At 27.1% G+C, this 14,556-nt stretch overlaps 1 protein-coding gene across 1 annotated transcript; it reads left to right on the forward strand.

The window, feature by feature from the left end:
• The first annotated feature begins 10,920 nt into the window (after positions 1–10,920).
• Positions 10,921–12,311, forward strand: LOC107629261 (uncharacterized). The gene is made up of 3 exons (XM_016332006.3): positions 10,921–11,124; positions 11,201–11,330; positions 11,633–12,311. The coding sequence occupies exons 1-3, from the start codon at positions 10,989–10,991 to the stop codon at positions 12,273–12,275; spliced, it is 909 nt and encodes a 302-aa protein (XP_016187492.1). The 5' UTR covers positions 10,921–10,988; the 3' UTR covers positions 12,276–12,311.
• The last annotated feature ends 2,245 nt before the right edge of the window (positions 12,312–14,556 follow it).

Consider the following 14,556-nt stretch of genomic DNA (forward strand, 5'->3'; position numbering starts at 1 on the left):
ATAAAAGTCAAACTGATGATTTGACATTTTAAGGCACAGAAATAGAGTACGCCATTGATAATTTATTTTGATTATTATGGAATTAAATATGACAACTAAATTAATTAAGTTAGGTATCTCATTTAGTAGTACAAAAATGAATAAAAGATAGCATTATTATACTTTTTTCCCCAATGGAATATTGTCACTTCACAAAATTAACGTGAGAGAGTAGACTACATATAAAAATAGATATACAAATGGTAGCTTAAGAATCAAGGAAAAAGACCATGAAAATAATTGCAGTGTCAACACCATTGCTTTGACTCCTATGTGTGTGTTTGTTAGCTGAGGGTTCGTTAAATTTTGTACCACTCACCAAACGAGTTGATAGAGTTTCAAATTCAAAGTTTGCAAACCAATCTCTCACCAAACTCATCAAACAAATGGAAATTTCTAATTTCTTCTATTCCAGTTAGTAGTAACTATATTATTTTAGTCTCTCATACTAAATAACAAGTAGGTGATTATTAGGTCAATAATAATGATATAGTAATTAATGCATGAAGTTGAAAATGAATTAATAAGCTTAGTAGTTTTCAATTTGTTATTTGCTTGAAGTGACTGATTGATTTTCATTTTCCCCTACCTATGCCTCTGGCTGCTATGTGTATAGCCACTTAGAGAACTTTGCATTCACGTGTGAGTTTGTCACCATGGACCCTCTGCCACTCTTTCTCATGGAACCTTATTATTCTTATGGATACGATAATATTAATATTAATAATAGTAAAAATAACTTCATATTTTAAAAGAAAAATACAAAATTACTAACCAAAAAAAATTTGAATTCTAACTCTTAAAAGTATATCAATTAGAAAAACATATGTTAACATGACCGGTTAGAGTGAGATATACTTTTTTTTCTTAATTCAAGAGTTAAATTATAATTTATCTTTATGAAATATTATAAACTCTGCTAGAAAACCAACTAGAAGCGCAACTAACTAGAGTTTCGAATTTCAAAATTAGAAATAAAAAGGAGTTCATTGAGTTGGCTTATATTGTAGTTAATCCTCTATGTTTTTTCATATGTTTGAATAAGATTGTCTTTAATAAAACAATACATATGATTTACTAAAACAATAATAAAAATAAATGGATTATTCTAAGAATAAATTAGATTTTTTTTATATATCTCTATTTCTTTGCTCGTTAATATAATTAATTAATTACACACAAAAATAAAAAAATTGACATTTTTCTTCCTTGATAACATATTTTAGAGTGTCCTAAATAATGTCAAAGTTTGAAATTAAAGGCTGAACAATGAAAGAAACAATTTTAAATTAAACATGTATTTAAAAAAAAAAACCCTAAAATAAGAAACATTATGCACATTTTTGTTGTCATTGGATTAACAGGGATATGTCTCTGTCTGGCGAATCTCAGTTTAGTTAGGACCTCTTTGACTTTTTCTCTCTTTTCCTTTCCTCTTCAACCTATTTCACTTTCGCAATTCACTCATCTTCTCTAATTTCTTTCCCAATTTACCCCTCAACTCTTTGTGAATATTACATAATAGGAACCCTTAGCTCTAGGTTCTAGATAACACAACCTTCAAGTTTTTCACCTTGCAATAATTCAAGTTTGGCTAATTAATTAATTAGTATACTGTTCTGTGGGAATTATTCATTTCATTATGATCAATTTGACCATAATCTGATCTCAGTATATCGTGAAGAACTTGTCATCATAAAACTACGGCTATACCACTAATGGTATATATAATTTATAAAGCTGTATAAGAAAAGGAGATCGACACTACAATTAATTATTATGATGAACACAATAAGATTGATTCATGCTATTATTAATTCGTTTTTAAGCAGTATAATATTATTTAATAAACCAATTTAGATTGGTCAAATTTTTATATAAAGTAATTTGTTATCCAATAGCCAATTTTTAAAATGAATCTCAAATTAATTTTAAATTTGATCTCTCAATTTGAAAGTATAGTAAGAAAAAAATAATTAGATATTGTTATGAGTAGACAAATTATTAAAAAGTATCCAATTTAGATTAAAAAAAGTAAAATGAAATTATGTAATTTCTTCTATTTTAAAATTAAATTTTATTGGATGGTCCTCAATGTTTTTGGCTAATAAATGTAATTAATACTTGCATATTTTCTTAAAAAATAAGTGAAGAGCATAATTCTCTCCTATAAATGATTTACAAATCGAATATAAGATGAGTTTTATATTATCCCTTTCTTGTGATGAAACCTTTTAATACTGAAAATGTTTTTTTATGATAGAGGTAAATATTAAATCGGTATTTAAAAGATTCTGACGCTGACAAAATGGTACCTAACTTTTGTTATTGATAAAATGGTCCCTAAAAAATTTTAAAATTTGACAAATGTGTCCCCGAGCTCGTCGAAACAAATCTCCGGCAAGCACAATACTGACATAGCCACTACGTTTTGATGACATGGCAAAAATCCTCCCCAATCCTAATCCTTCCCCCTCTACAACACACTCCCCCCTTCTCTTTCCTGAAAGCACTCTCCCCCTCCCTAACCCTAATCCCCCCTCCCCGATCCAAAATCCTCCTTCTGAATCCTAATCCCCTTCCCTTGTCCCTTTGAACCATAATCCCTTTTTCCAATGCACTGTCTTACACTCTCAATTCACTCTCCCCAAAAAAAAGAGCTCAACCTTCTCAATCTTACAGAGCCAGTGTCGCCAACACCGCACAGTCGCCGTCTCGTCGTCGGATCTTCTGCGTCTACCAGCGTTGTCTGTCTCCTTTGACACGGCGCGGTCGCCTTCAACCTTTACTGTTGTGCTTCGCGGTGGCTCGTTTCCCTCCTTGTGGTCGAACATAAAAACAGACACACATAGCAGTAGCGCCTCACTCATCAGCCTCGTTTCGTCACCTCTGCTCGCTGTTTATTGCTAGTTGCCGCTTGTATCTGTGTTTCATCTTGGCTCCGTCGTGCCGTGCTTCCTCTGATCTGTCTCTAGTATTCTTCTTCTGGCCTTGTCTAAATCTACTTCTTGCTTCGGTAGTGTATGTATTAAGCTTTATTTTATTTTATTTTGATTATTGTATATGAATTTGTTTCTTGTCTCTTGTTTATGGCCTTGTCTAAATCTGCCTCCTCTACTTTTTGAATTGTAAATTAATATAAAAATTTAGGATGATTCATGATTGAAAAAGTGAGAGAGTGTGATGGAAAAGGGAGATCTTTTGCTGAATTAGAGTTTAAGAAGATTTTTAGGTTTAGGGCAACTCAGGAATGAGAGGGTTGGAGAAGAGGGGTTAGGGTTCAGAGGGGGAAGGAAGTTGGGATTAGGGTTGGGGGATTTTGGATTTTTCAAGATGGCCTGAGTAATTAATTAAAAATTCTACCTTAGATTTTTCAGTGACCACCTCATCATCTTTTTCATCGGAAATGTGTTTTGGTGAGTTCGAGGACACGCTTGTCAAAATTTAAAATCTTTTAGGGACTATTTTGTCAATAACAAAAGTCAAGTACCATTTTATCAACGCCAGAATCTTTCGAGTACTGATTTAGTATTTACCTCTTTATGATAATATAAATGTAAAATTTATTTGCCAATGAACTATAACTTAAATAGTATAGTCTCCTCATACTCACCTGGAGGTCGCGAGTTTGAATTTTATTCTTAACTATAGAAAAAAAATATAAAATTTATTTGTTTTAAAATTTTTACCTACAACTATCTAATTTAAAATAATTTAATCTACACAAAAAATAATACCATATTATTAGTGCATGATAAAAAGTTAATGGTTATTATTATAATACATGCGTGTATATCATGGTTTCCATGGTGGCTATTGAAAAAGAAGTGTCTTGAAAGAAAAGATATATATAAGTTATAAATAACGACCTTCAATTCCAGGATTCATTTTTCATTCCCCCTTGTTTCAGACATGAACGCAACTTCATTATGTGTCGTCGGCAATGCAAATTTGACCTTGAAAACCTTCAATGTTGTTCATGCACTATTTAAGAGGCTTCCAGACACCAATACTTCAACATCAACGCTTGCCCACCTACATAATACTTATACCACTCGAAAATTATTAAAGATATAATCATTTATATTATTATTATTTTTATCAACTTAAATTTTTAAAATGAGTAATTTTATAATATTATATTATAACTTAAGGTAAATAAAAAATAATAATACTTATATAAAATTTAAATAAATCCAAATAAAACTATTACTTAAAAAATAATATTAAAAATATAATCATTCATATTGTATATTTCTATAATTTAAATTTTTTGAATGAGTGCTTTTATAACATGCATTGTTTAATTTCCTTTATTGTCGAGAGTTGTTTGCTCGCTATATATACTGTGTTTATATCATTCCTTGTCTTTTTATTAAAAATTGCTATTTACACATTAAAAAAAAATTATAGTTATTAAATTAATTATTATATATATATATATTATTTTATTTATTTTTAATATATATTTATATTTTAATATATATTTTGTATAAATAATTAATTTATAATATTTTATAAAAATATTATATATATATACTAAAATTAATTATTATATTTTTATTATATATTATTTAATTTATTTTTAATATATATTTTATATTTTAATATTATTTTATATTAATATAGTTGATTTTAATGTATATACAGTGTACCTTAAAAATTGGAGAAGTTAATCTTTGTAAATGTTTCAATAACGACAAGCTACAGTAAATTTATTGGCATTATATGTTGACCAAAACATTAAAATAATAAGTGTACTAATTAATAATAATCTTGGCTTTATACATGATTCATTCTATAGATAGACTATATATACCATTTTCATTAATAAATAATAATTATTATAATAATGTGAAAAACAGAGAAGCTTGATTTGTTGTTGTAGAGTGAATTACGGAGGTGACTATGACACTTGCCCTTTTAATTAATTACATGTTGCAAAATCAGTGTGTCATAGTCTTTCTTAATTTAATCGGCGGGGAAGATGGCCTATTATGTTTTCCAATTCGAAGAACAAGATAAATATATATATATATAAATAGATTTTTTTTTCAAAGAAACTGTTTGAAATATGAGAAGAAAAAGTCCTCATTGTTTCTTTTTTTTTTTTTTTACCAAAAATAGGAGACTCGAACCCGCAACTTTTTAATTGAGTATGAAGAGATTACGTTATTTGAACTATAAGTCATTGACTAAAGTTTTTTTTTTTTTACCAAATATAGGAGACTCGAACCCGATTAATTATCCGATTTATACCGTTGATATTAATTAATTAATTCAGTAATTTTCCTTATTAACTTGACATTCTTTTGTAAAAAATGCCTATCATTATGAGTGATTTTCTACTCATTATTAGAACAATTAAAAATAATAATGTGGATGCATGAATGGTCGAGTAAATTTGTTTATATATTTTCAAGTAATGTTAGATTAATGTAATAATATCTTCATATTGTTTGTTTAGTCAGCTTTTTGTCACTATTATGTTATCATGCATTATTCAAAGTAGACTGAAAAAACCTAGGTGGATGTGCATGCTATCATATCAATGAAGTTAAAAATAGAATTTAATTTTGATTTATTAATATTATATAAAAAATTATATAATCATTTATTAATGAAATTTGTATATTTAAACAAATTTTAAATAATAAATTTGTAAATTAATTACTTTATCTGATATAATAATAAACGATTAAATAATTGCATATAATAAATGATTAGATGACTTCATAATTTTTTTTTTTACTTTATGAATAAATATGTCAAAATTAAATTTCTAAAGCTTTATTGGCCCATATCCTGTCACCAGATTTTGAAATGGTTGTCACTACTTTATAGAGCATTACTGAAGTCCTATCTTGGAATAATATTTTTGATCCACAAGCAATAGATTTAGTCCGATCCAGTTCATATATAGCCCCTAAACTTCCATGGACATACCTCTATATCTGCCTATATATTTTTTTTTCATGAATTAATTATCATATTATTATTATATGTATTTATTATATATATACTGTCCTTTCTACAATTTCAGATTGGAAAGCAGCAGAAAATCAATGAGTACGTTTATGTAGTCTTCTCTGCATGCATTCATTTTTTATGAGTTATTATTAATATTATTTTATGTGAAATATTATAGATTAAATTACACAGTTGATCCCTACACTTTTAGTGAAATTGTAAATTAGTTCCTAAACTTTAAAAGTTTGTAATTGAGTTCCTAAAGAGAATTAAAATTTGTAATTTAGTCCTTGCCAGTCAAAAAGTGTTGATTTAACAGAGTATTATCAGAATATACTGAGAATATTCTGTTAAAATAGAAAATATGCTGAGAATATTCTGTTAAATCAAATACTTTTTGAACGACGGAGACTAAATTGTAAATTTTAATTCTGTTTAAGGATCCAATTATAAACTTTTAAAGTGTAGGGACCAATTTGCAATTTCACTAAAAGTGTAGAGACTAACTGTATAATTTAACTAATATTATATATATTATTAAATAAATTGTGAATTATTTAATTATCAAATTCAGGATTAATTAAAAAAAAAGGGAATAAATGATATTGGGTGGATGCAAGCAAAGCAACATGGATTGACTTTGTGTATAGGTTGATTATAATCTAGGTGATGAAGAAGATTATAATTAATTAATTTTGTAATAAAGTGGAAAGTTTCATGTGATATTGGAGATAAATAATGATTGCGTTATAATTGTTATTGTGGTCAACGATTATTATTAGTATTAGTATTACTGTAAACAAGCACTATGCACAGTGATGAATAATACCCATAAAGTTAGAACAAAATGCAGGCATTATATGAACCTAAACTAATAATCACAAAAAGAAGATAGATCCAACACATTAGTAAAAAAAATATATATTTTATTATATAATATAATATAATATAATATATAGCATATCTTGCTAGATCCCTGCCTGCCAACCAAGATGTTTTCTTAATATTTAAAAAATAATTTTTACTTTGTGACAGCCACTACCACTTTTTCTCTAGGCTACATTCATTGATTTTATGTTAATCAGTTAATCAATTAACAAATTGGGTCATGTATGATGTAATAACCCACCAAAATTATACAAGAAAGTATATCAACATAACTATTTGAGATAATTTATTAATTAATTATTATTACGAATAATCTTCTTTTTCTAAGAAACCTTTCATTTTGAGATTTTAGCACCGACTTTGTTTATATATATATAATAAACAAACTAGGTGGATGCGAAAGTAGGGCTGACAATAGGTAAGGTAGGATAGGGTTTGGATCCTACCTTAACTATATCCGCAGGTTGAAAATTTTATTAAAACTCTACCTTACCTTATTCATGGGTTGAGAATCTCTCAATCCTAACCCTACTCGCACCCTAAAATTCTAAACCCTATCCTACCCTATTCTACTTGTAGAAATATCAAAATTTTTTAAAGTAAATATAAAATTCAATCATTTCGAATTTTATATATATTAATAACATAAAAATAAAAAATTAATGCTTTAAATTACTAAATTAGCTAATTAGTTTTAGTGGTTATTCATTTATTGTAAGTCATTACATAAGGGAGGTTGTGATTTCAACTCTCACTTCTTTCATTATATACCTAATTTTTTTAAAATATGTATTATATATAAAGTGCGAGTATGATAGGATAGGGTATACTCTAAATCCGTACCCTAATAGAATAGAGTACACCCTAAACCCGTATCTTACCCTATCCGGAGGTATACCCGAACCATACCAGCCCTATGTGAAAGGAAGACTTATTGTTTTATATTATTTAGGAACAAAATATCTTTTATTATATTAAACGGGAAAATAAATTATTACTATATTTTGCCAAGCAAGATCGATGTTGTTCCTTAGTAGGAATGTTAGAATGTGGCAGGACCAGTCTGTGAAAAAATGTTTTGCCTATTTTTCACACAATACTAGTACTGGTTAATGACAATAATAATGGCTCTAATATATAGGTATGAATATTCATTATTCACTATATATGCATGATTTCTCTTCACCCATTGCGTTCATTGGTCACTCCCCAGATGAAATCTATGTCCAAACAATCTCATTCATAGGGGTAGGGTCCCATCTTAGTATGAAACGTTATCATCATCATCATCATCATCATGATGCATATATATATTATAGTTGACCATGTGATGATATATATAATCTCCAATTGCACCAATATTTATTAGTGATCACCAAATAATACAAATAAGAATGCATTAACAAAGATTACTATTACTCATTTTGGCAATTAGTTTATTATTTAATTTAGTTCTGTAAATTATTATCTTCCCAAGAAGTTTAATTAAGTTACACCTATGTTACGCTTTCCTTCTTTTATGAATTCATGCGTAGACTAATAATGTATTTAATAATTAGATAAGGTACACATCAAATTAAAATTAAAATTATACATGATACTAAAATCAATCATCATAATAAAATATATATTAAAATATAAATATATATTAAAAATAATTAAATTATATATATATTTATACATAAATATATTAGTAACTGATTTTAAAATTCTAATATACGAATAGCTTTAAGTTGCTTTCATTGAATTATATTGTCCACTATCGAATTATAATAATATAAAATATTTTCATGTGAGAACTTGATTTGAATTTGCATTCTTCAGGGATTCTAAAAATTAATAAAGCATGCATGCAAAATCATTTTCTTGAGATTTGATTTTTCATTCTCATATATATTGAGATGTGAAAATTAATTATGAAATACTATTTCAACCAACTCTTTAATAAAATTCTAATTTTGCAGTTATTTTAACAAAAAATTATTTGTTGAAACAATTTAAAGTGTCATCACACCAATAATTCAAGAGTCATTTTATTTGGTTTAAGGATCAATGTGGGAATTCAAAGAACCAAATAGAGCATGGAAAAAAAAATGACCAGGTGAATCAAAATTACTGGATAATAATAAAATAATTAAGGCCAAGATATGGATATGGATATGGATAATGATTTGGTGATGAAATTAAATAAGATTGAATAATATTTTTTACTTAATTGTTCACACCTTATATTTCAATCTCATTTGTATGTCTTTTGCAAAAAATACAAAATGACTTTTTACTTTATAGCTAAGTGTCAATGCATAATATGTGTTCAATATTAAATAATAATATATATTGTTGTTATTAGTTAAATAGAAGGAAGATAATGGTGATTTTGGTCCTGTGTTTGGAAAGTGTCACAATTCTGGTAGCTGTAGCCATCATTTCAGTAGCCCTGTGTTCCTTTCTGTTTGACAAACATTGGATCCTTTATCTCCCAGATGACCAACAAGGACAAATTATTATTATTATTATTATTATTATAAAAATATTTTTATATAAAAATAATAATTAAGAACCGTTAAAAATTTTGATATATTTAACTAAATTACTTAATATAACATCTTAACTATTATATTTGCATAAAAACATCTTTATGTAAGTAGATATTTATATTGTATAAGAATTACTATTTATGTTTTTTTAGGGTAAAGTATTTTTTTGTATTTGAATTTTGTTAAAAATTTTAAAAATATCTTTAAATTTTATTTTGTTTTAATTTTGTATCAAAATTTTTTATTTGCAACAAAAATATTTTTAACAGTTAAATTTTTAAAAAATTTAGAACTAATTCAATAATAATGCATGATAACTATGTTTGATTTGCGTGTGTTAATGAAAGTTGTTCTTATAAAATATTGCTGAATTGATCATAATTTTTTTTTTGAAAAATTAGCTATTAATCTATTATGGATAAATTTGATGCAAATTAAAAATTTTGAGAACAAAATTGAAAGAAAATAAAATTTAAAAATATTTTAAAAAATTTTAACAAATTTAATAGACAAAAAATATACTTTATCTTTTAATTAATAAAATACAAACTTAGTGACATGATTAACCTAGCTAAAAAGTTTCTAATTCAAGAAATTTCAAAAAAGAAGGGACTAAGTGAGGTTTTATATGGCGTAGCCAATTCTCAACCGTTGAAGGTTAGAATTTAGAAAGTTCTTTCTGACCTAGGGTACCCTCTTTACATTGTTATATTATTTATTTATAGCGAAAAATAATCAAATATGAATTTTATTATATTGTACGTATTATAATAATTCATATTCCAAATATTATATTAATTTTAGTATAACTCTATTTCAAATAAAGTTAGATCCTATATAACAATAATAGCTAATATAACAATAATAATAATAATAATTAATTGAATTATTCGAATAGTCAGAATATTCATATATGTTTAAATAAATATTATATCTTCATATCGGCTGATTTTTTTTATATGAAAAAAATATTGGTGTTTTTTTTTTTAAATGGAATTATTTAGTGTAATTACAGATGTGTGAATTTTGTAGGAGAAAAATCAACACGTGAGAGACGTGTTGTAACACGTGGGGCGTGCTGGATACGTGGCAGTATCCTGGCCAACACGTGAGGAGCGTATTGGACACGTGCAGCCTTTTGTTGCAACACGTAGAGGGCGTGTTGAATGATTTCTACAATATTGTAATACACTTCAAATATCAATATTCAATCAAAACACAATCTCTATTTCCATATTAAAAATAATTTATGTCTTCATATGTAATTAGTAATAGACTTTTAAATAAAATTATGATTAATGAATTATCAATCATTAACATTTCTGAACAGGAGATATCATAAAAAACTGAAAAAAAATATAATAATTATATAATGTCCTGTCATTGGGTTTATTTGACTTGTGTATATGAGTGAGTCTTAAAATGATATAAGAAAATAATATAATATTTTTGTTAAAAGTGTCCAAAACACACATACATTGTTACTTATAAGAGACAAGGAAGTTGCTAGTTAGCATTCATTGAGAAGAGTTGAAGAAGAAGAAGAAGAAGAAGATGGGAAGAGCTCCATGTTGTGACAAGGCAAATGTGAAGAGAGGACCATGGTCACCTGAAGAAGACTTAAAGCTCAAAGAATACATACACAAGCATGGCACTGGTGGCAATTGGATTGCTCTTCCTCAAAAAGCTGGTACTTTATTTATTCATAACAATATCTTCTTCTTCTTCTTCACATCAAATCTTTAATCTTTAATGTGTATATATAGGTCTCAAGAGATGTGGGAAGAGTTGCAGGCTGAGATGGCTTAACTATCTGAGGCCAAACATTAAGCATGGAGAATTTTCTGAAGAGGAAGACAGAATCATTTGCAGCCTCTATGTTAACATTGGAAGCAGGTACTATATATACATATATACATAATGAACAACTTTAATTTCTCTCTTTATTATAATTACCACTTTCTCATTAATTAATCTAATCTATCCTTCATTAATTAGAAAAAATAAATCATTTAGTGAATATTTTAGTTGCTATGTATATTTGGATAGCACTACTTCATCAGCATATGCATATATTTTATTGATCTAAACTATGTATATATTTTATGATTAAGATTAATGATTAACATATTTCATGATTAATTTCTCTTTTTTTGTTAATTAATGTTGGATATGAAATGTATGATGATGATGAACAGGTGGTCAATTATAGCAGCTCAGTTGCCAGGAAGGACTGACAATGATATAAAGAATTATTGGAACACTAAGCTCAAGAAAAAACTCATCTCTGGTTTCCTTCCCAATTCTTCTTCTATTCATCAAAGAAAACATCATCAACAACAACAACCTCCATTTCCATCATCATCAATGTACATGGATCAATATTATGGATCTTATGTCACAGGCCTTGTTGATCCTATTTCACTTCCTTCAACTGAATACTATGCAAACACAACAACAACAACCTCAGTTCCATTTTACCAGCACCAAGTAGATTCCATTGTTAGCCCCAGCAGCATGCAACAAAATTATCACATGTTTGGAAGTGAAGGTAGTTGCAGTTCCTCTGATAATGGAAGCAGTATCAAGCAAGAGGAAATTGGGTATCATCATCAAGGATCATACAACAACATTATTGCATTTGATGACTTCAACAACAACAATAAGTTTCTTGTTATGCCTAGTAGTTTCAATGATAATAATAATAATAGCATTGTTAATTATGATGGTGGTGAAAATATTACTGAATATGATCTTGAGGAAATTAAGCAATTGATTAGTGTTAGTAGTAGTGTTGATGAAATCAAGGAGGAGAAACAACCTATTTACTATTATTATTGATCAATGTTGAAGATATCAGATTCTGGGGTTCTATGATGTGATCAAATCATGAAACATTATTATTATTATTATTCCTTAATATTTAATTTATTTTGAAAGTACTTAAATTCTATATATTATTGCAAATTTAATTAACTCCTCCAATAAGTCATCTTATTTTTCAACTTAATTTCAATTCATATATTTCTTAGTAAAAAATTAGAAACAATAAAGTTTGAGGATATATATATTTAGGATACTAAAATGTAAAAACACTAAATAAAATTATCGAGAGTTCGAATCTTACTTTGTATATGCAGTAATCTATTGGACAATAACAGATTTTTAAATAAAACTCAGATGCGCGATGAATTAATCTGACCTGTTGAACGTAAAAAATTAAAAAATATAAATGCATTATTTTATTTTATAGTATATGTATGGATATATCTAAAAGAAAATGTTTAACTTAATTACTGAGAAAGTGATAAAGGTATATATATCTTGCGTGTATGTATAAGAAAGTGTGAAATAATTTGAGAGTGTGAAGCTGAAGAAGCACACATTCTTTGTAAATTGATTGTGATGAATTCATTTTCCATTATTAGACTATATAATATGTATAAAAGTTTGTGATTTGGTACTTGTCAGAGATAGCATTATAGATTCAAATAGCGCCCGGCGCTGAAGAAACTTTTGCAAAGTAGCGAATGGAAATTTGTAACATTATATTAAATTAAAACAGAAGGATTATTAATTAAATTATTATATAATATATAAAGAAATGGACAACAAAAAGGAGGACCGTGATGGTAGCGAAATTTTGTTTTCTTGTGTGGAAGTCTAGGCGTCAAGTTGGTAACAATAGGTTATAATATTAAATATAAAATTAGTGTTTCTTTACAAGTTTCTTATGCCTCAGATTGTGCGAAACAGATGTCAATGTTGACAAATAAATAAATGATGAGTTTCTACGGTGCTTTTTATTGCTTTTTATTATGGTGTTTAAATTGTCTAACTTATTTTTAAAAATAAAAAAAAAATATTTAAAATAAAAAATAAAATATTTAAAATTTATTAAATATTATCTATTTATTTTTTTTAGTAAATTAGACACAATTTTAAAGGCACTATAGCATTCACCTAAATAAATAGATGATCAAGTGTGTAAACTATGATCACATGTTTTAATACTTAATACTGAGTAATAATCAGATGTGACTTTCTGTGTAATTTCTCAGTAAAAATATTATTTATACACTAAATATTTTTACTATTGTTAAAAAATATAATTATTATTAATTAATTATGTATTTAAATTTTTTTAATTAACAAAATAAAAAAAATCTATACTTATTATCAAAAATACTAATATTAAAATAGTGTTTATTATAAAAGATATATACGTAATAGAATTATTTCTTCTAGTAGATTATAGATTATATGATTGTTATCTTGATTAATATGATAAATTAATAGAGACGTTAATTCTTATACATATATATATATATATATATATATATATATATATATATATAAGGCTGCATGAGAAATAGTTGTTGGAGAAAAATATGTGTTTAAGTTAATCAATGAGTATATACAATCAAAGAATAAAAATAAACTTGAATGAAATTTGGAGAGTTAAATTTCAATTTGGTTTTGAAATTTGGTTTGATATTCAAAATGACTTCTACAATTTTGTTGGTCCCAATTAGAACCCTAAAATTTGTAATTGTGGCTCCAGCTTACCTCTACGATCATTTCCGTCACTGGAATGCTGATCTAGCGCAATTGTATGATATGGTAGATACTACTTAAACGACGACGCATTGTTTTCGCCCCAAACCATTTGAAAATCACGTAGTGTAAGGGTTTTTTTGATGTTTTGCAACTTATGATCGACCAAGTGGAAAGAAATAGAGTTTTAACCCACAAAAAAACTGAAACGACGTGTTTTCCAAAGGGTTTGGGCGCAAAACCAATGCGTCGTCGTTTAAGTAGTGTCTACCATGTCATGTAATTGCATCAGATCAGCATTCTGATGACGAAGATGATCGCAGGGGCAAGCCAGAGCCACAATTGTAAATTTGGAAGTTCTAATTTGGGCCAACGAAATTATGAGGATCATTCTGAGTATCGGACTAAATTTCAAGGGCCAAATTGAGATTTAACTCGAAATTTGGAAGTGGTTTTAATTTCTTAACAGAGAAAAGGAAAATATTATTGGTTTTGGTAAGATGTTCATGGTGTAAGGTATGGCTGGCCATGCAAATATATAGTTCTGACATATGTTGGATTGCCT

The sequence above is a fragment of the Arachis ipaensis genome, chromosome B3 (assembly GCF_059453495.1).
Source record: "Arachis ipaensis isolate K30076 ecotype BB chromosome B3, ASM5945349v1, whole genome shotgun sequence".
NCBI classification, from domain to species: domain Eukaryota; kingdom Viridiplantae; phylum Streptophyta; class Magnoliopsida; order Fabales; family Fabaceae; genus Arachis; species Arachis ipaensis.